Source organism: Elephas maximus, chromosome 16, assembly GCF_024166365.1.
Source record: "Elephas maximus indicus isolate mEleMax1 chromosome 16, mEleMax1 primary haplotype, whole genome shotgun sequence".
NCBI lineage: Eukaryota > Metazoa > Chordata > Mammalia > Proboscidea > Elephantidae > Elephas > Elephas maximus.
The window spans coordinates 65,254,466-65,277,395 of NC_064834.1; the positions used below are offsets into that span (position 1 = coordinate 65,254,466).

General features: G+C 47.3%; 1 protein-coding gene across 6 annotated transcripts in view; it reads right to left on the reverse strand.

Moving 5' to 3' along the window:
* The window catches only part of AFAP1L2 (actin filament associated protein 1 like 2), a 123,347-nt gene that overhangs the window by 21,427 nt on the left and 78,990 nt on the right, over positions 1-22,930 (reverse strand). For 5 of the 6 annotated variants that reach the window (XM_049854956.1, XM_049854959.1, XM_049854957.1 and 2 more), the window contains 3 exons: positions 17,927-18,001; positions 16,491-16,585; positions 4,167-4,257 (listed from right to left, as the gene is read on the reverse strand). In XM_049854956.1, the coding sequence (XP_049710913.1) occupies positions 4,167-4,257; positions 16,491-16,585; positions 17,927-18,001 (261 nt within the window). Of the gene's footprint in view, positions 1-821; positions 906-4,166; positions 4,258-16,490; positions 16,586-17,926; positions 18,002-22,930 lie in introns of all 6 variants that reach the window. The other variant, XM_049854960.1, reaches the window with a different exon arrangement.

Below are 22,930 nucleotides of genomic sequence, written 5' to 3' on the forward strand. Positions count from 1 at the left end.
CTACGTCATTCAGTAATAAAAAAATGAACGCAGGGAGGCCAGAGTTCAGTGTGAAGAAGCTGGGTAAATCCCCTGGCTTCTTTGTACTTCTGTGTTTTTCCCACGTTTCATGGGGAATTCTAATACCTGCCCGTCCTGCTCCACGGGCGGATCAGGAAGCTAAATGAGAAGAAACAGCAGATCATGGCACCTGGAGTAGCCTGGAGGAAATTTAGGGCAAGTGTATTAACACTTTTATTTAGCCCTAAGAGTAATCATAAATCCAGCTGGCATCAAGTTGGCTCTGACCCATGGCAGCCCCATGGGTGTCAAAGCAGAACTGTGCTCAATAGGGTTTTCAAGGCTGTGGTCTTTTGGAAGCAGATCACTGGGCCTTTCTTCCAAGGTAACTCTGGATAGATCTGAATCCCCAACCTTTCAGTTGGTAGCTGACCACTTAACCGTTTCCACCACCCAGACTCCTATGTCCCGAAATGCAGGATATTCTTAAAACAGAGTTGGCTTCCAGGGTCACTGGGAAACAGGAGTGGAAGGCAGGGGGCTCAGATGTCACCATCCCCATTTTTGCTGTCCCCAGGTGGACGGCACCCCACTGTGTCCTACTGGAAGCCCTTGGGAACAGAGAGCAGAGTAGCCATGAGTTGGGATGCTATGGGCAGGGGTCTGTGCAAGGGAGGACGCTAAGTCACTCCTCCTGGAAGGATGGCACGCAGGCACGGACATGGAGGACCCAGGCATGAGGACAGGGAGAGGGCAGTGGCCACCCCTGGAGCATGCACCCCACCAAGCAGCAGGCATTCGGGTGTGCGCACAAGCAGTACCCAGGGTGATGGTGGCGTAAACGACTCCTTCAGGTACCTCTACCCATCTGGGGACTCCAGTAGGGAGAACTCTGCCAGAATGACCTGTATGACATCCAGAGGCGAGATGGAGAGAGACAAGATGAAGAGACAACAGAACTAGTGCAGAGACACAAAGAGAGAGATGCAGAGGCAGTGACCTGGCTGCCCGTCCACCAGGAATGAGTACTTTCCCATTGGCGCTGTGGGCCTGTCAGAAGAGGCCACAGCCCAGCCCAGGGCCTCATTTCCTAGCTCCCATTACATCCAGAGATGACCCTGTGACTGCATGTCAACTGTGGAATATGGGCAGAAGTGATATGTTCCTGGCACTTTTAAGAAACGGAGAGGGGTTCTCTGTTCTCTCTTTGGAAGGAGCTTGGGCACCTAAATTATCTATTGTTGTTGCTACCATTAAGTCGGCCCCCGACTCATGACAACCGCATGCACAACGGAACAGAACAGGTTGGACCATTGTAATCCATAAGGTTTTCATTGGCTGATTTTTGAAAGGAGATCACCAGGCCTCTCTTCCTAGTCCATCTTAGCCTGGAAGCTCTGCTGAAACCTCTCAGCATCATAGTAACACGCAAGTCTCCACTGACAGACGGGTAGTACCTGCACATAAGGTGCATTGGCTAGAAATGGAAATGGAACCTGCATAGGAGGAGAGAATTCCACCACTGAACCAGCAAAGGCTCCTTCCCTAAACTACCTCCTGACCAATTATACCCAAACGGAGCTGCTATGTGAATGAGAAACAGGCTTTTATCATGTTACTATAAGCTGCAGTTGGGGCGGGGGGGGGGGGGGGGGGGTGGTTATTTGTTACAGCAGCTAGCATTACCCCATACATGAAGTACCTGATGCCTCAGGCCAGCAGGACAGAGCCTAATATCTCCAGCACAGGCCATCAGGGCACTTAGTAGCCTTTACTCAGAGAGAGTAGTATGACCCAGTGAGCTGTGTGGAGTCACTGCTGACAGAGCAGGACAGGAATCCAAGCAACTGGTCCTCGGCAGAAGTCAGAAGACTTGTGGTTGGCCAACCAACCAGAGCAAGGGGCTGGGGCCCAACAGCTGCTCCTCCTATTGCAACCTGCAAGCCCACTGCTCCATCAGGTGTGAGGATGACAGGCAGGGACTTGAAAACAGGCCAGTTGATAGCCCAGGTGAAGCCCTCTCTTTCTGACAAGCATGACCACATCTCCCTAAGTCTTCTTCAGTCCTCATCCTCCAGGGGGAAGCAAGGCAGTGGCGTGCTCCCTCCCACCTGCCTATTGAACCTACTGTGAGATTCCCTCCATCTCTGAGCTCTGCTGACCTACTCCCATGGTGAGTTCAAGCCGACCCCATTCCTGACTACCAAAAATCAAACCAAACCAGTTGCCATTAAGTCAACTCCAACTCGCTGTGACTACATGTATGTTAGGGTAGAGCTGTCTTCCACAGGGTTTTCAATGGCTGATTTTTCAGAAGTAGATCACCAGGTCTTTCTTTCACGGTACTTCTGGGTACACTTGAACCACCAACCTTTTCGTTAGCAGCTGAGCACATTAACTGTTTGTACACAACATCCATGGACTCCATCATAGCCACAACCAATTTGAATTCACAGCTGAGGGACAAATGCCAAGAAGCCTGGGTATTTCTGACAGCTTGTTTGTGTCTCTCTTACACAAAGCCCAGACTTTAGTCTCTGCCCCACAACCTGGCCCCCCCCCCAGGAACGTCTGGGAGGCAGGCCCCAGCTGGCCCAGCCCACACCTGGAGAGACTCAACTGAAGGTACAGGTGATACTCACCGAGGTGAGTCACTGCCTCCACCTTCAAGATGCACCCCAACGTCAGCACCACACCCTTGGCGCTGGTCTGAAATCCTAGCCCAGACCGGTGACTCGGCAACACCTCACACGCTCAGTGGGTTAAAACTAAATGACGTCTGCCCATACAGCCAGCCTCTTACCATAACATCAGTCAAAACAGGCCCTGACCTCCCACACAGTTCCCAAAACCAGGGGCAGTAGGTAAAACGTGAAAAAAGAGAACCCAGAAAGAACAGCCCCCAGTCACTGGTCCTGTCTCATCCCTGGCCCTTTTTTTATGGAACTAACAAGGTCCCCCTTCAGCCAAGTTCATTCCCAGTGCCAGGGACACTCATCTCTGACATTTGCCAGTTGCTTTATGCTTTCAAAGCCTTTTCATTTACAAAGGAGGGAAAGAGAAGGAGATGTTAAGGGAAAAACAAGCGCACCAGAGTCCAGCCGCCCTGAAGATAGCACCACACCACCTCTTCCAGAACCTTCTGGACCTCCCTGTGTGAAAGAACCCCTGCGCCAAGAGCACTTCTGATTGGGTTTCCTCAGGCTGAGAGCCACTGGCCAAGAAAAGGGGACTTCAGCCTGAGTCCTGCCCCACAGTCTGTTCTCCACCTAGCGTCCAGGGCCACCTCTGTAACGCCTAAGTTAGGCTGGTTACTAAGTGACCCTCTAGGGTTTGCAGCCTCATTTAGAGAAAGCCAAGTCCTCCCTATGGCCCGCAGGCCTCCTGTGCATCCCATCTCCTGTCAGTGAGTTAGAACTAAGTGGTGTCTTCCGCTCCAGCCACGCTGGTCTCCTTGCTGTACCTCATACACACCAGGAGCTCAGGGCCTCAGTGTGTGCTGCCCTCTCTGTCTGGAAAGTCCTTCCTGCAGGGACCTGCATGCGCCACCCCCACTGCACTCAGGACTCTGCTCATGGCCACACTATCAGAGAGGCCTTTCCTATCTAAACAACACCCCTCTGCTGCCCCAGCCCAGCCCCCACTCCCCCTGCCATCCTAACACTTAATCACCCGGCACACTGTATATGTATCTGTTGTGTGGTTCCGCTCACGGGGACCATAAGTGCTGTGATGGCACGGCTCTCATCCTGGGCACTGTTGCACCCCAGACTCCTGGGAAAACACCCAGCACAGAGCAGGGAAACAGTATCTCCTGAATGAATGTATGAAAGAACACAGAAGCTGAGCTCAGACTAGCCTGACCACCATTTCCTTTGTGCACCTCCCAACGCCCCCACTCCATCGCACTTCTATGCTGAATCTAGCAACACCCAGGTAGAAACACAGAAAACCAGCTCATGGCCTGGCGCCGCCCCTAGCCCCTCTGTCCAAGCAAGCAGGTCTGCCGTGGGTCTTGGCTTCCCATGTAGACCAGAGGCCTGTTCTCAATGCCACTAAGAGCAGCCCAGGTTGCCCTCTGCCTTCCGGCCTGGGATGAGCACATCGGTCTATGGGATCAGTTGGCACCAGCGAGCCCCTCTCCAAGCCCAGGCTGCTGGCTGTACCATTTAGGGACGTGTCATAGGGCTCAGCCTCTTCATAGTAGCCCTCTGGAGACTCGATCTTTGGGACGGGGAGCTGTTTCCGGTCTGGAATCTGCAGCACAAACAAAAAAAAAACATTTTCAGATGCAATACACAGGGAATAACTTGGAATCAACCCTTTAGATGGCAGGAAGAGGAGGAAGTGCATAAGAAAAAATGCTTGACTGGAATTCAAATAAGTGGGGAAGGAGAAGGGGGAGCACCCCAATTCACCGTCACCCAGGCCAGTGTCTGGTCTGCAGCCAGCCGAGAGGCTGTGGGCATGCTGCCTGACCACACCAAGCCTCAGGTTTCTCCTTCATCGAAAGGGAGAGAAAAAAAGATCCTACCACAAAAAAAAAAAAAAAATCAGTTTCCATCGAGTCGGCCCCAACTCATGGCACCCCACGTATGTCAGAGTACAACTGTGCTCACTAGGGTTTTCCAGACTGTGATCTTTCAGAAGATCGCCAGGCCTATCTTCTGAGGTGCCTCTGCGTGAGTTTGAATCGTCAACCTTTTGGTTAGCAGTCGAGTGCTTAACCATCTGCACTCTCCCCTCGACACACAAAATCGTCATGCATGTAATGCATAGCCCACGTAAAGGTCCAGATACTGTCAGGTTGTTACGTAAGCTACTGTGGCTTTCAAGTACAATCTATTTTCTAGAAAGATGAGGCCTAACCAATGGCACATCAAGAAGATGACCAGGTTTCTAAATCCCAAGCTTCTACCATCATACAGTTCAATCATTCATTCAGCAAGTACTGGATGGCTCCTGTGTACTGCATGCGAGGGACACATCCAGACATTCACAAGTCAGTAATAAGGAAGATTGCACTAGCCGGTAAGTGTTCAGCAGCTAAGAATCAAGAGCATTGTGAGTATTGCAGTAATAGAGACAAGGTCAAACTCACGTGGGAACCAGAGGGCATGAGGAACATTTAGGACCAAGGCAGGAGGCACAGAGGAGATGACCTTGGGGCTGAGTCTTGAAGACAACCCCCAAGTTTACAGGGGAATTAAGCAAGCACAATTTGAGTAGAATAAAGAACATATGTGTCCAAGGCACAATTGGTTTCTATTTGTGCGGAGAAACAGAGGAAGAAGGAGAGCCAGGAATAGGAGGGGGATATGGAATGGGAGGCTAATTGCCTCATGAACAGCTGCTTTTTTTGCCATGAGACTAGAAGAACTAGATGGTGCCCTACTACCAATACTGAACATTTTCATCAAAGATTCTACGGAAGAATCCTAGTCAAAAGGAGGAAAATGCAGAACAGAATTTCAAATTCTCATGGACTCTAGACTTTCTGGAACCATAAAGGTAGATGAATCCCCAAAACTATTGCCCTGAGATAATCTTTAAACCTTAAACCGGAAACATCCCTTGAAGTCTTTTCCAAACCAAATAATAATTTAGCTTAATTAGGAAACAATGTCTGCCTTGAGCATTGTGCTCTTTTAAGAACTACCTACGCAGGATCAAACTGATAACAGCAACTCAGAAGATTAGAGAGGAACCTTGGGCGGCAATGAATTTATGTTAATACGGGAGGAAAAACTCAGAAAAAGAGGGTGGGAATGGTGGCACAACTTGAAAAATGTAATCACTGTCACCAAATGGTACATTTAAAACTGTTGAATTGGTGTATGTTTTGGTGGGTATATTCTCAATAACAAAATAATTTTTTAAAAGGTAAAAAAAGAATACACGCAACTGTGTAGAAGCATAGAGCATGAACTTGTTCTCTGTTCCTCCATTATTCCACCTGTAAAATGGACACTAGACTATGAAAAAAAACCTCATAAGCAATAGCTAGCTAGCTATGTCAAGGTGACTCTGACTCATGGTGACCCCACGTACAAGAGAACGAAACCCTGCTTGGTCCTCATCTTCTTCACCATCACTGGCGTGTCTGAGAGCATCGTTTCACCCACTGTGTCAATCCATCTCACTAAGGGTTTCCCTCACCCTTGCTGGCCTTTTACTTTACCAAACATGATATACTACTCTAGCCATTGATCCCTCCTGATACATATGCAGCAAGTCGGACAATGTTCTATTGTGATCCACAAGGTTTTCACTGGCTTATTTTCATAAGTAGGTCACCAAGCCTTTCTTCCTAGTCTGTCTTAGTCTGAAAGCTCTGCTGAAACCTATCCACCATGGGTAACCCTGCTGGTATTTGAAATTCGGATGGCACAGCTTCCAGCAACGCAGCAACACACAAGCCACTATGGTATGACAAACTGACAGGCGGGTGGTAGTTATAAGCATTAGCAGGGGAGGAAAAAGATATCCACTGTTGCATGGATATTTTTATATTATTCTATCATTATTACCTGGTAGGTCACATATGTGTAAATATCCACGCACATGAGTCTCCAGCATCTTTCTGAATCCCAAAGCCCCTGAGGAGGGCCCAGGGAACTTCAAAATGAGTAGGCAACGGAAGTGACAAAGCCTGAAATGCACTCCCACTCTTGGATTTAAGAAGTCCTTGCGCTGGGTGTTCCACAGGAGGGGCAGGCCTGGGGCCCCAGGGAACTCCAGGTAAGAGCAGCGAGAGGCTCTTCATGGTAGGGGGGTGGAGGAAGGTCATGGAGGTCGCAGCCAAGAGAAGGCGCCCACAGGGCTCTGAGCTCAGGTGGATTCCTGGACCTCCAGGGTTCTCTGTTCTGCTGGCATGGAGTGCTGATCCAGAAGGCTCTGCCTTGGACAATGGGCTTATTTTGGGATCTATGACTGAGGGAGGAGCCCTGGTGGCGCACTGCTTAAGCACTGAGCTTAAGCACAATAACACCAATGAGGAATGTGTTTCTTAGTTCAATCAAATAACAACCGAAAGGCTGGCAGTTCGAACCCACCCAGCAGCTCTGGAGGAGAAAGATCAGGGCTCCTCCATAAAGATTACAGCCTAGAAAACCCTATAGGGCAGTTCTACTCTGTCATACAGGGCCGCAGTAAGTGAAAATCAATTCGACACCACCAAACAATGAATGGCTGAGAGAGCTCCCCTCGTCCTGACCAAGGACACAGTGGGAGGCTGGCCAGCCTGGGCTCAGCCCCTTGTGGGTATGAGCTCAACACGGACTGCAACAGTGTCCATTCCCAGCTTCTCCCAGGGAAGAACACTGCTCCTGGGGCTATTCACCAAAACTAAGGACCTCAGAGCCACACTCAGTCCACAGCTGTGTCAGAGTAGAGCTGTGCTCCACAGTGTTTTCAAGGGCTAATTTTTCCATAGATCACCAGGCCTTTCTTCTGAGGTGCCTCTGGGGTAGACTCAAACCACCAGCCTTTCAGTTAGCATCCAAGCTCGTTAACAGTTTGCACCACCCAGGGGCTCCAAGATTCCCACAATTAGAAAAGGACAGAGGGAACAAACCCTTCTTCGGGAGCTCCTCATGAGTCATTAACACCAAAGGGTGTGTCGCGGGAGGCCACTCTGTCTACGGGTTGAGGATTAGGAAATGTTTTGTGAGAGTTTCCCAAGCCACTGAAATCCAACGTATGAGGAGAAAGTTTGGGAAATAAACAGCGGTAGTGGTTATACAATACTGTGATTATAATTGATGCCAGTGAACTGTACACTTACAAGGAATTTTTTTTTAAATGTAAATGTCCAACAACAACCAAAAAATGTGTATATGGGGGAAATCACTAACTAGATAGTAGACAAGTATTAACTTTGGTGAAGGGAAAGACAACACACAATACAGGGGAAATCAGCACAACTTGGGCAAGGCAGTTGTAGAAGCTTTCCAGACACATTCAAACACCTTGAGGAACTGAGTAACTGGGGCTGAGGGCTGAGGACTATGGTCTCAGGGGACATCTAGGTCAACTGGCATAACAGTTCATAAAGAAAATGTTCTACATCCTACTTTGGTGGGTAGTGTCTGTGGTCTTAAAAGCTTGTGAGTGGACATCGAAGATACATCTATTGGTCCCATCCCGTCTGGAACAAAGGAGAATTAAACAAACCAAAGACACAGGAAAATATTAGTCCAAAGGACTAACGCACCACATGAACCAGAGCCTCCACCAGCCTGGGCCCAGAAGAACTAGATGCTGCCCGGCTACTACCACCAACCACTCTGACAGGGGTCACAATAGATGCTCCCAGGGTGGGAGAAAAATGTAGAACAAAACTAAAATTCACCAAAAGAAGACCAGACTTCCTGGTCTGACAGAGACTGGAGGAGCCCCTGAGACTATGGCCCCTGGACATCATGCTAAGTCAGAACTAAAGCCGCTCCCAAAGTCCACCTTTCAGCCAAAGATTAGACAGGCCTATGAAACAAACAATAACACACATGAGGAATGTGCTTCTTAGTTCAATCAAATATATGAGACCGAATGGGCAACACCTACCCAAAAGCAAAGATGAGAAGGCAGAAAGGTCTAGACGAATAGACACGGAGAACCCAGGGTGGAAAGGGGAAGACTGGTCACACTCTGTGGGGATTGCAACCAATGTCACAAAACAATTTATGTATAAATTTTTAAATGAGAAACTATTTTGTGCTGTAAACTTTTACCTAAAACACAATAAAATTAAAAGAAAAAGAATATTAAAAAAGGAAAAAAATATGTGTATGGTTGGGTATGAGTATGTAGATACATACGTGTGCACACACAGATGTATCTATAGGCATACGTACATATAGGTACATGTGTATGGATGTATACTCATGTACATAATAAACCACACAGGGGACACAGTTACAGGCACCTTTTAGATGTAACCAAATACCTCGTGAGATTGGTTTTCTGGGTTTAAAGGCTTAGAACCATAGTCTCATGGGACAAGTCAGTTAATTGGCATGATATAGTTCACAAAGTATATTTTCTACACCCCAATGAGCTCAGTAGTGTCAGGGATGTTAAAAGCTTCAGAGTGGCCATCTAAGATACAACTATTGGTCTCTATTCATTTGGAACAAAAGGGAAAGAAAGAAACCAAAAACTCAGGGAAGAAAGTGGTCTATAGGACTAACAGTCTACACGAACCACAGCCTCATCTACCCTGAGACCAGAAGAACTAGATGGTGCCAGGCTACCACCACCGACCATTCTGATCAGGGCCACAGTAGATGGATCCTGATAGAATGGAAGATAAATATTCTTAAAAACTCCAGGCTTACTGGACTGATTAAGACTAGAAGACTTCCTGGGACTATTACCCTGAGATACTCTGTAAACCTTCAACTGAAATCATCCCTTGAGGTTACCTTTTAGCTACATGACAGACTGGTTCTTAAAAAAATGTCACTTGTGAGTACTGAGCTCCTTTAAAAAATCATCTATATGAGACCAAATGCTCAAAAATGACTCTAAAGCAGAGGTGAGAAGGTAAGGGGGTAGGGAAACCAGAGTACTGGAAATGGTACAACCAGAACGGAATGAATGAGAATGACTACACATTGTGAAAAATGTAGCCAATATCACTGAATAATTTGTGCAGAAATTATTAAATGAGACCCTAACTTGCTGTGTAAACTTCTACCTTACACACAATAAAAAATTATTTTAAAAACTATAAAAGTTTACACCTCTCCCAGAGGCAGGGCAGTACTGAGGAATCCAACCTCCAGGGCCAAGGTTGGAATCCTGGCACGTTCCAGCTGTGCGGACTCTGGGAAAGTTCTTTAGCCTCTCTCTGCCTCAGTTTCTCAGCTGTAAAATGGGGAGAGTAGAAATACCTACCACATGGGATTGTTGTTAAGGATTAAACTCTGCACAGCTCTATCCTGTAAAAGTATCAATCGAAAGGAGAAAAGTTGCGTGTCTACGCGTTTGGTGGAGGAAGAAGAGATGCACTGTGGAGAAACTCGGGAGACATTTGGGTCTGACCTCGTTTATACCATGTTCTGCCTTAATACAGAGAAGCAGGACAGAGTCCCTGTCTACAGGGCTGCTAGGGCAAAAGCCACGAGCCTGGGACAACTTCAATGATAAAATGACTTCATAACTACCCAGAAGGGAGTCACATAATTACAGACACAATGGCCCTATTATCAGAGTTCAAAGGAGAAAGAGATCCTAATCTCCCAGGGTTACGGATAAAGGACTACCAGGAGCCCTGGCCACCATGCGTCTGTCAGTTTGTCCTTCTGTGGTGGCTCGAGTATTGCTGTGATGCTAGAAACTATGCCACTGGTATTTCAAATACCAGCAGGGTCACCCATGGTGGACAGGATTCAGTGGAGCTTCCAGACTAAGACAGACTAGGAAGAAGGATCTGGTAATTTACTTCTGAAAAAATTGGCCAGTGAAAACCTTATGAATAGCAGAAGAACACTGATATAGTGCCAGAAGATGAGCCCCTCATGTGGAACGGCACTTAAAACACAACTGAGGAATAGCTGCCTCCTCAAAGTAGAGTTGGCTTTAATGACATGGATGGAGTAAAGCTTGCAGAACGTGCACCAGCTGACGTGGCACAACTCAAAATGAGATCAGCTGCAAACATCCATTAATAATCAGAACGTAAACTGTACAAAGTATGAATCTAGGAAAGCTGGAAGTCATCAAAAATGAAATGGACTGAATGGACACGGAAATACAGGGTGGAGAGAAGGAGTGTGCTGTCTCATTAGGGGGAGAGCAACTAGGAGTATATAGCAAGGTGTATATAAATTCTCGTATGAGAGACTGACTTGATTTATAAACTTTTACTTAAAGCACAATAAAACAATTTTTTTTTAATACATAAAGATCAATATCCTAGGAATAGTTAGCTGAAATGCAAATAACTTTTTTCAACAACATAAACAAGCAACTATACACATGGACCTCATCAGATGGAATACACGAGAATCAAATCGACTGCATCTGTGGGAAGAGACAATGGAAAAGCTCAATATCGTCAGTCAGAGCAAGCCCAGAGGATGACTGTGGAACAGACTATCAATTGCTCATATGCAAGCTTAAGGTGAAACTGAAGAAAATTAAAGCAAGTCCACAAGAACCAAAAGACAACCTTGAGTATATCCCACCTGAATTTGGAGACCATCTCAAGAACAGATTTGATGCACTGAACACTAATGACCAAAGATGAGACAAGTTGTAGAATGACATCAAGGACGTCATACAGGAAGAAAGAGGTCATTAAAAAGACAGGAAATGAAGAAAAGACCAAGATGGATGTCAGAAAAGACTCTGAAACTTACTCTTGAACACAGCAGCTAAAGCAAATGGAAGAAATGACGTAAAAGCTGAACAGAAGATTTCAAAGGGTGGTTTGAGAGGACAAAGTATTACAATGAAATGTGCAAAGACCTAGGCTAAGAAAACCAAAAGGGAAGCAGCAGCCCAGCATTTCTCAAGCTGAAAGAACTGAAAAAATTCAAGCCTCGAGTTGTAATTTTGAAGGATACTATGAACAAAATATTGAATGATGCAGGAAGCATCAAAGAATATGGAAGGAAAACACAGAGTCACTGTGCCAAAAAGAACTGGTAGATGTTCACCCACTTCAGGAGGTAGCATATGATCAAGAATCGACGGTACTGAAGGAAGAAGTCCAAGCTGCACTGAAGGGACTGGCCAAAAACAAGGCTCCAGGAATTGATGGAATACCAACTGACATGTTCCAACAAACTGATGCAGCACTGGAGGTGCTCACTCGTCTATGCCAAGAAATTTGGAAGACAGCTTCCTGGCCAACTGACTGAGAAGAGATCCATATTTGTGCCCATTCGAAAGATGATCAAACAAAACGTTGAAATTCTCAAACGATATCATTAACATAACATGCAGGTAAAATTTTGCTGAAGATAATTAAAAAATGGTTCCAGCATTACATCAACAGGGAACTGCCAGAAATTCAAGCCAGATTCAGAACAGGATGTGAAACAAGGGATATCATTGCTGATGTCAGATGCATCTTGGCTGGAAGCAGAGAATACCAGAAAGGTATTTACCTGCATTTTATTGACTATGCAAAGGCATTCTACTGTCTGGATCATAACAAATTATGGGTAACGCTGCGAAGAATGGGAATTCCAGAACACTTAATTGTGCTCATGGGGAACCTGTACATGGATCAAGAGGCAGTTGTTCAAACAGAACAAGGAGATACCATGTGGTTTAAAATTAGGAAAGGTGTGCATCAGGACTGTATCCTTTCACCATACTTATTTGATCTGTATGCTGAGCAAACAATCCAAGAAGCTAGACTATATGAAGAAAGTGGCATCAAGATTGTGGAAGACTCATTAAGAACCTGTGATATGCAGATGACACAACCTTGCCTGTTTTAAGTGAAGAGGACTTGAAGCACTTACTAATGAAGATCAAAGATCACAGCCTTCAGTATGGATTACCCCTCAACATAAAGAAAACAAAAATCCTCACAACTGGACTAATAAGCAACATCATGATAAACAGAAAATATTGAAGTTGTCAAGGATTTCATTTTTACTGGGATCCACAATCAATGCCCATGGAAGCAGTAGCCAAGAAATCAGACAACATATTGCATTGGGCAAATCTGCTGCAAAAGACCTCTTTAAAGTGTTGAAAAGCAAAGACGTCACTTTGAGGACTAAGGTGCACCTGACCCAACCCATGATATATATATGTGTGTATGTGTGTATATATATATATATATATATATATATATATATATATATATATATATACGCACACATTTATTTTACTTTTCACTTCATTTATTTTTATTGTGCTAAAAAAAAATTTTTTTTAGGTGAAAGTTTACAGAGCAAATTAGTTTCTCATTAAACAATTAATGTACAAGTTGTTTTGTGACATTGGTTGCCAACCTTGCAATATATCAACACTCTCCCCTTCTTGACGCTGAATTCCCCCATTTCTAATCAAGCCATGATATTTTCAATTGCTTCATATGCATGTAAAAGCTGGACAATGAATAAGGAAGACCAGAGAAGAGAGATGTCTTTGAATTATGGTGTTGGAAAAGAATAATGAATATACCATGGACTTCAGAAGAACAAACAAGTCTGTCTTGGAAGAAGTACAGCCAGAGTGCTCCATGGAAGCGAGAATGGCAAGACTTCGTCTCATGTACGTTGCACATGTTAGCAGGGGGACCAGTGTCTGGAGAAGGACACCATGCTTGGTAAGGTAGAGGGTCAGCAAAAAAGAGGAAGACCCTCATCAAGATGGACTGATACAATGGCTTCAACAATGGGCTGAAACGTAGCAACGACTGTGAGGGTGGCACAGGACTTGGCAGTGTTTCGTCACTCTGTTACACATAGGGTTGCTATGAGCCGGAATGGACTTGACAGCACATAACAACAACAAGGAGCCCTGGTGGCGCAGTGGTTAAGCACTCAGCTGCTAACCGAAAGGTCAGTAGTTCGACCACCAGCTGCTCTTTGGGAGAAAATGTGACAGTCAGCTTCTGTAAAGATTTGCAGCCTTGGAAATTCTATGGGGTAGTTCTACTCTGTCCTACAGAGTCACTATGAGTGGGAATTGACTGGATGGCAGTGGGTTTTTTCACTTTAATTATCAATATCTTCATCATCATGGTTGTAAACATTAAATGAAGATCCAAAAGAGATTTGACTTCGAAACATAGAAGAATTTTCTGATGGTTCTCAGGAAAAGACAAGGGGCAAAAGCCACATGGTCTCGTTGCTCAGAAATAATCAGGAGAAATGGGAAAGATTTTTTTTTGTAAAGGGGCAGATACTAACTATTTTAGGGCTTTGCAGGCCACGTGGTCTCTGTCACAGCTATCCAACTCTGCTGTGGCACAAAAGCAGCCACAGACAATACACAAACAAGTAAGTGTGGCTGTGTTCCAATAAAGCTTTATTTACAAAATCGGCCAGTGGGCTGGTCTTGACTCTTGGGCTATAGTTTGCTGACCCTTGATTTAGACATAAGAGCTGAAGATGAGGGGTGGCCAAGATGATCTGAGGCATTCACTGCCCCATAGTGCACTGTGGATGTTTCCCGGATGGTGGGCTAGTGGGGAAAGCTAGCCCTAGCTTCCCAGGCTGGTCAAGGCAATTTCCTTTTGTGGAGTCAGCTGGTTCTCTCACGGAACAGCTCATTTAAGGCCCACACCAATGTGTGTGCAGGCCTCAAAGGGAGGGTGGGATACAGATGGCCATGCTAGCCAGGAAGATCAACAATGGCCAGCAGACATCTGTTTCTCCTGCAGTGAACACAGCACCTGGCAGTGCATGCAGCGGCCTGGAGACACCACAGCTGCCTGAGTCACTGCCCACACCCTCGAGGTTGCTCAGACCTCTGGCTGCCCCTTCCCTTGCTGGACAGGCCTGCTCCCCACTGACTCTGTGGGGATGGAGCTGGGACCCAAGATACAGTAATGACAACTCAGGGTGGCACCAGCCAGCATCCTGAGCAGGGGCGGAGGTGCCCTGGGAAGGCGAGCCCTGGGCCAGGCAGCGGGGTAGGCTGGACATCCAGGTTGGGGAGCACCACAGAGCCCTGAAGCTCTGGGTGAGGGCAGGAAGGGACAGGCCTTCTCCGTCTTGAGGAAGAGAGGCCACAGGATCACCCCAAGGCCAGGCCTGGCTGGGCTGAGCTGCCACACTCCCTCAGAAGCTCCTGCTGCTGCCTGCTTTTCCTCCTCCCTCAGACCAAGCACACAGCTGTTTGCCTCACCCTGGCCACCCCCGAGGGCCTTGAACTGAGGGTTATGGCCGCTTCAGTCCAGACTTGACCAGAGAGGAGGAGGCCTGAGAGAGAGAAGACGTGCGCGTGTGTGTGCGCACATGGACAGGGGGAGGGTATCCCTGGCTTGTACTACCCTCTGTCCTCACTCTGCATCTGAGGGCCCCGGAGGCAAGGGGTGGATGCCAGAGACAGAACTAGGAAGGACCTAGAAGGGCAGCCAGCACTACTCATCCTTCTCAGTGAGATTTCACAGGGAGGGAACTGGCTTAAACCATAAAGTCAGGTCCATTGCTGCGCATCTCCCCAGGGCCCAGAGTCTGTCCAAAGGAGAAGTTACCACGTGTCAGAAAGGCCACCGCAGAGTCATGTTATGCTTGGGTGGTGATGCTCTCCCAACTCCAGCACCAAGCTTCTCTCTGACATTGACGCTGACTCTCCTGGCCCCAAGCAGTCCCCAGTCACAGACAACAAAGGAAGCCTGCTCTAGACTAGAGGAAGGCCATTTATTTGCCCTTCCTCTTTCCCTCGCCCCACCCCCCACCCCACCCCCACCTTGCTCAGAGGCTCTCAATTCACAACCAGAACCCTTGGGCCCCACCCTTGGTGTCAAGGAGCAGGGGACTAACAAATGGGCTGTCAACCCCAAGGCCAGAATCTGGGGCTGTCCCCACTCATGGACAAGAAGTGACATCCCCCACCATGTGACCTGAGTATGTTTGTTCCCACAGCCCCGGTCCCCCATCCTAGGCCTATCAGTTCACCATCATATTTGTAACCACAGACTCTTAGAACCAAGTTGGCACCTTGCAGTGCCAGAGGACCTGGTTGGTGAATGCCCACCCCAGGTGTAGGCCTGTTAGCAGCTGCCTGGGGGCATGGTAGATGAGGGCACCGGGGTCAGAACCTGATCCTGGATTCAGAGAGGAATGTGATGGGCTGGAGCTAAGGAACATGGACATTTTTCCCTAAATGCAGTGGGAGCCACTGACAGGTTTCAGGCAGGGAGTGGAGTGTGATATGACATATATACATATACATGAGATTAATATTTTATTTTTGGTGAAAATAATACACACATAATCTGTTTCCATTCCATAGTTTCTAGGCATAATGATCGGTGAAATTGGTTACATTCTTCACGTTGTGTCGACATTCTCATTATTTCTGTTCTAGGTATCACCACAGCCCCACAGCCTCACAGCCTCACAGCCTCACAGCCTCACAGCCTCACAGCCTCACAGCCTCACAGCCTCACAGCCTCACAGCCTCACAGCCTCACAGCCTCACAGCCTCACAGCCTCACAGCCTCACAGCCTCACAGCCTCACAGCCTCACAGCCTGAGCTGGTGACCATGGCTCTGCAGAGCAGAGCGTCACTGCACGTGGTGGCACTGGACAAAGGGGATCTCCCTCCACTGCCCATACCCACCACCCTTAGCATCTTGAGTGCTGGGGCCCTGAGCAAATGACACATGACTGCAGGCAGGGGGCAGACCCACTTTTGCTCTCTCTCCCCAGGGCCTTGCCCAATGCCCTACACACAGAAGGTGCTCAGAACATGCCAGATGCTCGATGGATCAAAACCTGTGAGGACAACTGAAAGGAAGTTCTAAGAGCCTGAATCTGGGAAACAGGACTTCCGGGCCAATACTTACGATCTTGGGTGGTGGGAGATCAGGCAGGCTCTTCTGGGGGGCTGAGGAATGCTGGCCGGGCTCCCCATTGGTCAGCAGGCTCTGCTCCTGGGGCACTGTGGGCAGGAAGCAGGAGAAGGGCTTCGTGAAGAGTGCCGTGCCTCACGTGGGGTCTCACTATCCGAGATCGTCGGATCACATGTACAGTAACTTCAACCTGAGCAGGTGTTAATTGCCTAGGCAGGCGGTCCCTGGAGACAGTGGTGTTTTCCTCCGAGAATAGGGTACACCAATGCCTTTGCCTTGGAAGGAGCCTGCTTGGGGTTTCTGGCATGCTTCCTCTCACCCATCCAGCCCTCGTCAAAAATGGCCCAGCCACAGAGCTTTCATCTTCAGAGGAGCTACACAGTGGCCAGTATATCAAGACACTTTCAGCACCGACCCTGTTATTATGGCTCTTTCTAGCCCGCAGTTTACCCAGAAGGCAAATGTCACCGGCAGAGAGCCTGTCCCTCATATGGATGAGTCCTGTTGAGCCTCAGGTTGGCAGTGGGGCAGGTTGTGGAGAAACCACACTGGGGGAGTCAGAGCACCCACTATGTGTGTGCTCGTAAGGAAAAGGCACCAGAGGCTCTTCTGAGGCTGGGACAGAGAGGCTCAGGCAGGACTGCTCTTTGGCTTTGGGGGCTGAGATCCTGACGCCAAGCCTCTAAAAGGGACAAAGCACCTACCCATCTCCTTAGGACTGAGTGTCTGGGGTGTTGTGTTCCCATCACTCACTAAGCCTTGGCCTTTGACTTGCAGGTCTGGGAGTTGGGAGACAGGGACTCTCATCCATCCTCCTCCACAACTAGCAGCTCTGCGAGCCTCTGTGCCTCCCTGGGACTCTCTGGACCCACAGCAGGAGGTTGTAACTGAGAAAGCAGGGAGCAGGGCAGAGCAGAGGGTGAGGTGCCATGGAAGACACACCGTCCTTCCAATGGGAGTCAAGATGTTCTGCCAAAGAGGCCACCTTTGAACATAATCTTTGAATATCAAGGCAGTCACTGATACCACCACTTCTCCTCTCTATACCAAAAAAAGAAAAAAAACCAGACTTCTATAAGAAGACATACGCTAGAACCGTGGGATCAGCACCAGACACAGCAGCTTGATTAAAATAAATAAATAAATAAATAAAATCATGACTTCCTATTCTGGGGATGGTGCTGGGAGAAGCTTAGAGAGCTTAGGGACAGATTCCTTATCCATGAAAGGGATGGGAGGTGGCCCGTTGAAACTTCCCGAAATACATCATCCCAAAATACCATCCACCAAAACGTGGCTTCCAAAAACAACTCCACCGGGCCATGCCTGTCTGTGTCCTGGCTGGAAGGGAGGAGGGTGGGGTGGGACCGAGCCTTGTCCCTGCCCCATCCTGGGAGCCAGCCATTCTATCAGTGGTCCCAGCACCATACCTTTGTCTTGAGAATCAGCATTCTGTGGCTTGTTGACCGTCACTTTGTTCATATAAATGTACTCCTCATCAGAACCTGCAGGACGAAGACCAAAGACATGGGCTTCATGTGACTTCATGAAGAGAAAGGGCTCCCAGGGAGACACCATGTCCCCCTTTAGCCAAACCTTTTCATCTGCTTAAGTTCCAGTAAGAGCACGCAACATCTGAGCTGATTGAAAGAGTCTATCACAGAGAGAGTTGAAGGATTTCAAAAAAAGAAATGACAAGTTGCTGACGGCTAGTTTTCTAGCCCAGGGGAAAAGGGTGCGGTACAGAAAGGATAGCTTTAGGTATAAAAATCTTAAGTGAAAAGTCATCCTACCTCAAAATAAAATTCTGCCTCATCGTCTACCAAGCAGAGATTTCTCCGGGTTTCCTAGCATTTCATTTAAATTGCAAATATTCCCTATCAGTCATTCTCATCCTAGTCTGAATTACTTAAGGGAGCTAATTAAATCTGAGTGATGTCTAGAAGGAAACCCTGATGGCATAGTGGTTCAGAGCTACTTCTGCTAATGAAAAGGTTGGCAATTACAATTACAGTTCTACTCTGTTGCTATGAGTCAGAATCGACTCGACAGCAATGGGTTTGGGTTTGGGTTTGGTTCTGATGTCGAGAAAAGAGAGGTCTCAGTGAGGACCTGGAAGGTTAGCTCACAGGCCTCTATGTGGGGTGCCACTGTGGGGGCCTGAGAGAGCCAAATGCTATCAGCTCTGGGTTTGGAGGGGTGAGTATAATGGGCATTGGAATTGGGAGCCACCAGCCACCTTCTCTACAACTATACTCTACAGCAACACAGCCCTCCCCCCCTTCAACATCATTTCTGTGCAGGTTAAACATCTTCCCAGTGTCTATCAGGGTGGAGAAAAGCTGGTCTCCAGACACTTGCTCTGATTTTAATCCTCCAAGGAGCCTTTCTTCTGAAGCCTTCAGAGGAAGCTCATCTTAGCATTTCTCCTTTTAGAAATCCTCCCATATTTCCTTCTCGGCCCTGAACTTGCATTTCCTAGAAACTTGTGGCTGATACATTCCAGTGGTTGGAGACCTTGCTCCTGAGCCAAGGGACCTGATTCAAACCCCTGACGAAAGAGGCAGTTCAGCGTCAGTCTGTTCCACAGCCACAGACCGCCCAGACTCCAGCTAACAGGCCAAAAATGGAGCCCTGAGTACCAAGAGGAACCAAAAAAACAAACCCAAACCCATCACCATCAAGTCTATCACAACTCATGGCGACCCCATGTGTTACAGAGTAGAACTGAGCTCCATAGGGTTTTCTTGACTGTATTTATGGGAACAGATTACCAGGCCTTTCTTCTATGGCACTACTGTGTGGGTTCAAACTGCCAGCCCTTCGACAGGAGGAGAATATGGCTAAATCAGTCTTAGTCATCAGCTTGTGGGACCACCAACTCAGCGTACAGCCCTGCCAGGACCAGTCAGCAGCATCAGTCCTATACCAAGGGCTGAAATAGTTTGCAGGAGAGAACCATGGGGCTCAAACACAGCCAAATTTTTTAAATTTTTACTGTGCTTTAAGTGAAAGTTTACAAACCAAGTCAGCCTCTCATGCAAAAATTTATATACACCTTGCTATATACTCCTAGTTGCTCTCCCCCTAAAGAGACAAGCATACTCCTTCCCTCCACTCTCTCCTTTTGTGTCCATTTGGCCAGCTTCTGACCCCCTCTGCCCTCTCCTCTCCCCTCCAGACAGGAGCTGCCCACATAGTCTCATGTGTCTACTTGATCCAAGAAGCTCACTCCTCACCCATATCATTTTCTATCCCATAGTCCAGTCAATCCCTGTCTGAAGAGTTGGCTTTGGGAATAGTTCCTGTCTTGGGCTAACAGAAGGTCTGGGGACACGGCCACAACATTTATACTTCCAATGACCAAGACCCACAGAGGGCTGGGTCAGTTCTTTCTCTGAGTGTGGCACAGGAGAAAATGTTCTTGGGGGCTGAGGTGGAAGACAGGGGTCTCGATTAAACTCTGCCGTGAACGGTGTAATTCTGTTTTGTTTAGCAAAACAGCTAAACTCTGGACCTCGGTTTTCTTGTCTATACAATATGGAAAACAATTATGATGAACTACTGCCTGTTTATACCTAACTCTTAGGTTTTCAAGAGTACAAAACTCAAATATTAGGGAATTTGAAAAAGTCAGGTCATGTCATAACTAACAAAGATTTTTAAATGACAGCCCCAAACTTAGGCAGTAACTCAAAGGCTCAAAAATAGGAAAATGCGAAAGAAACTGCGACACGCTGCCATATATAACACCAAATCACCTTTAAAAAAAAATAAAATAAATGACTTACCGGAGAATGTGTAAACTGGCACAACCATTTTCGAAGTGCTTCTGGAGCATAATTTAAGCATTCATAATTCTTTGACCCAACTTTATCCTGCAGATAAACTGCAGCATGTAGACAAAATTTTATTTGCGGATATTCGTTGCAATATTATATGAAATAAATTTTTTTAAAAAGAACACAACTTAAATGCCTGCCCACAGGGGACTGGTTAACTATTCTGGTATATCTATCGGTGGATACCACCCAACTGTGAAAAGTAACAAGACAGCTTCATGTCCACTGATTTACAAGGCTATCCAAGACGTACAGTTTCAGAAAAGCGAAAAAAGGAAAAGTATGTGAACTGTCAACGCATGGAAATGTATACATGCAGCAGTTCTAAACACAGAACAAAATGTAAAGCTGAATACACACAGATGAAGCACAAGTACATGAAAATATTCAGATGACCCTGATAGAAATCAGAAAGGGAAGTGGAGGAACACAGTGTTTAATGTTTGTTTTATGATTATTTTTCCATATTATTGGCTAAGTTCATTTCCCTGCACACACACACACACACACACGAAAATGGAAAGATATTGCTGTTATTGTTTTAACTGTGAGATTGTGAGCAGGTACTTCCTTCACAAGACGTCAACGTAGAAGTTACAGAGAAAACTTGTAATGGCCACCTCACCAGACAGTGTCTGCCTGCCTGGGGCACTCTGCAGGCTGTGACTGACTTGGTTTCTAAATGGTTTCGATTCGTTGTTAGGTGTTGTCAAGTGTGAACCCACGTGACAGAGTAGAACAGCCCCATAGGGTTTTCTTGGCTGTGATTTTTACAGGAGCAGATTGATAGGTCTTTCTTCCACAGAGCCGCCATCTGGGTGGGTTCGAACCGCCAACCTTTCCGTTAGCAGCCCAGTAGTGTTGCTAATTCAGCACTAGTCAAGGTTGCTAAGGGGAGGCTCCCAGGACCTACTGCAACTGCGGTAGGACCTACTGCAACCGTAAGGGGAGGCTGCTGAGCAGTCCCATGTCTAGGAGGCAGCAAGCCTGGGCCAGAGAACTTTCACTCATTCATTTTCAAAAGTGCACTGAGCATCATCGTCTCTTATGCCAGGCACTGGGATGCAGCGGCAAACAAAACAGACACCATCTCTGCCTTCAGAAAACCAACCATCTGGTGGGGGAGACAGGTCCTTGGGTGGTAAAAACGCTTTGTGCTCAGCTACTCATTGAGAGGTTGCTAGTTCAAACCCATCCAGCAGCGTTGCGGAAGAATGGCTTGGTGATCTGCTTCTGTAACCAACCCTAAGGAGCAGTCAAGGAGCAGTCCTACTCTGCAATACAGGGGGGTCAGCACGAGTCAGAATCCACTCGGCAGCATTTATTTATTTATTTTTTTTTTGTGGGAAGACAGGCCTGAATCAGGTAGTTACAGAAGCCACGTGTGAAAAGACAGTGGCCACAGGTGTTGTTGGAAAGGAGAGCTTGTAGCGCTCTGAGGGAGTGTATAATTTCTGGCAGACCTGACCTTACCTGCAGCCGGGGGGGTCCTTCCCAGAGAACTGGGCTAGGGATGGAAAGGAAAGCCATGGACCCTCTTTGAAACAGCTACCATTGGATCAAAACAGTGTAGCATCTGAAGCTCTTCCTATCAGATGGCAGCCCCCCAAATGTCCCCAGAACCGCTGAGCAGGGGATTGGGTGCCACTGCTCACACTGGTCAGGGTACAGACACACAGCAGGCAGCCAAGCCCCCAAAGAACAGGTCTCAGTCTGTGCCTGAACCTTGCCAACCAGACAAAAGCAGAGCAAAGAGAGTAGAAAACCTGCGTTCATGGCAAGAAAATGAAAAGATGAGGAAACCATGAATACACTCTGCTGTACTCTCCACCCCAACATGTGGGCATGAACAACAGCTCAGAGCAAGAGGACCAAAGGCTGGCATGGAGCCATCAGTCTGCCTGTACCTGAAAGTCCCATCAGGCCTAGGAGATGTTCTGGAAAACAATGAGGGGGCTTGGGAGGCTGAGGGACAAGGACGAATGCTACAATTTCGGGGAGGCTTGGGGCTCTATCCTTGCAACACAGTCTGGGCAATGGAATATGGGGAAGTGAGGTGAGAGGAATGGTTAAGTCCACCTGCCCAGGTGCAGCCCTGGCTCTGCCACTTACTTCCCAAGCTGTGGTTCCCTTCTTGGTGAAATGGGATGACAACAACTCCCTCATAGGCTCGTGATGAGGATTAAATGACGTAGCCCATGCCATTTAATACTTTAAGCACAGTCCTGGGACACAGTTTAAGTATGCAGTCAATGTCGTTGCCATTCGCTGCCATGGAATTGGCCCTGACTCACAGCAACACCACATTCAATGAGACTGGACTGCTGTAATTCATAAGGTTTTCGTTGGCTGATGTTTTGGAAGTAGATCACCAGACCTTTTTTCCTAGTCTGTGTTAGTCTAGATGCTCTACTAAAACCTGGTCAGCATCATAGCAACACACAGGCCTCCAGTGACAGACAGGTGGTGCCTATCTGCATTGGCTGGGAATTGAACCCAGGTCTCTCCCATGGAAGGCGAGAATCCTACCACTGAACCACCATGGCTCTCACAATAAATGTTAGCTGCTGTGATAAACACTCTACAGTCAAC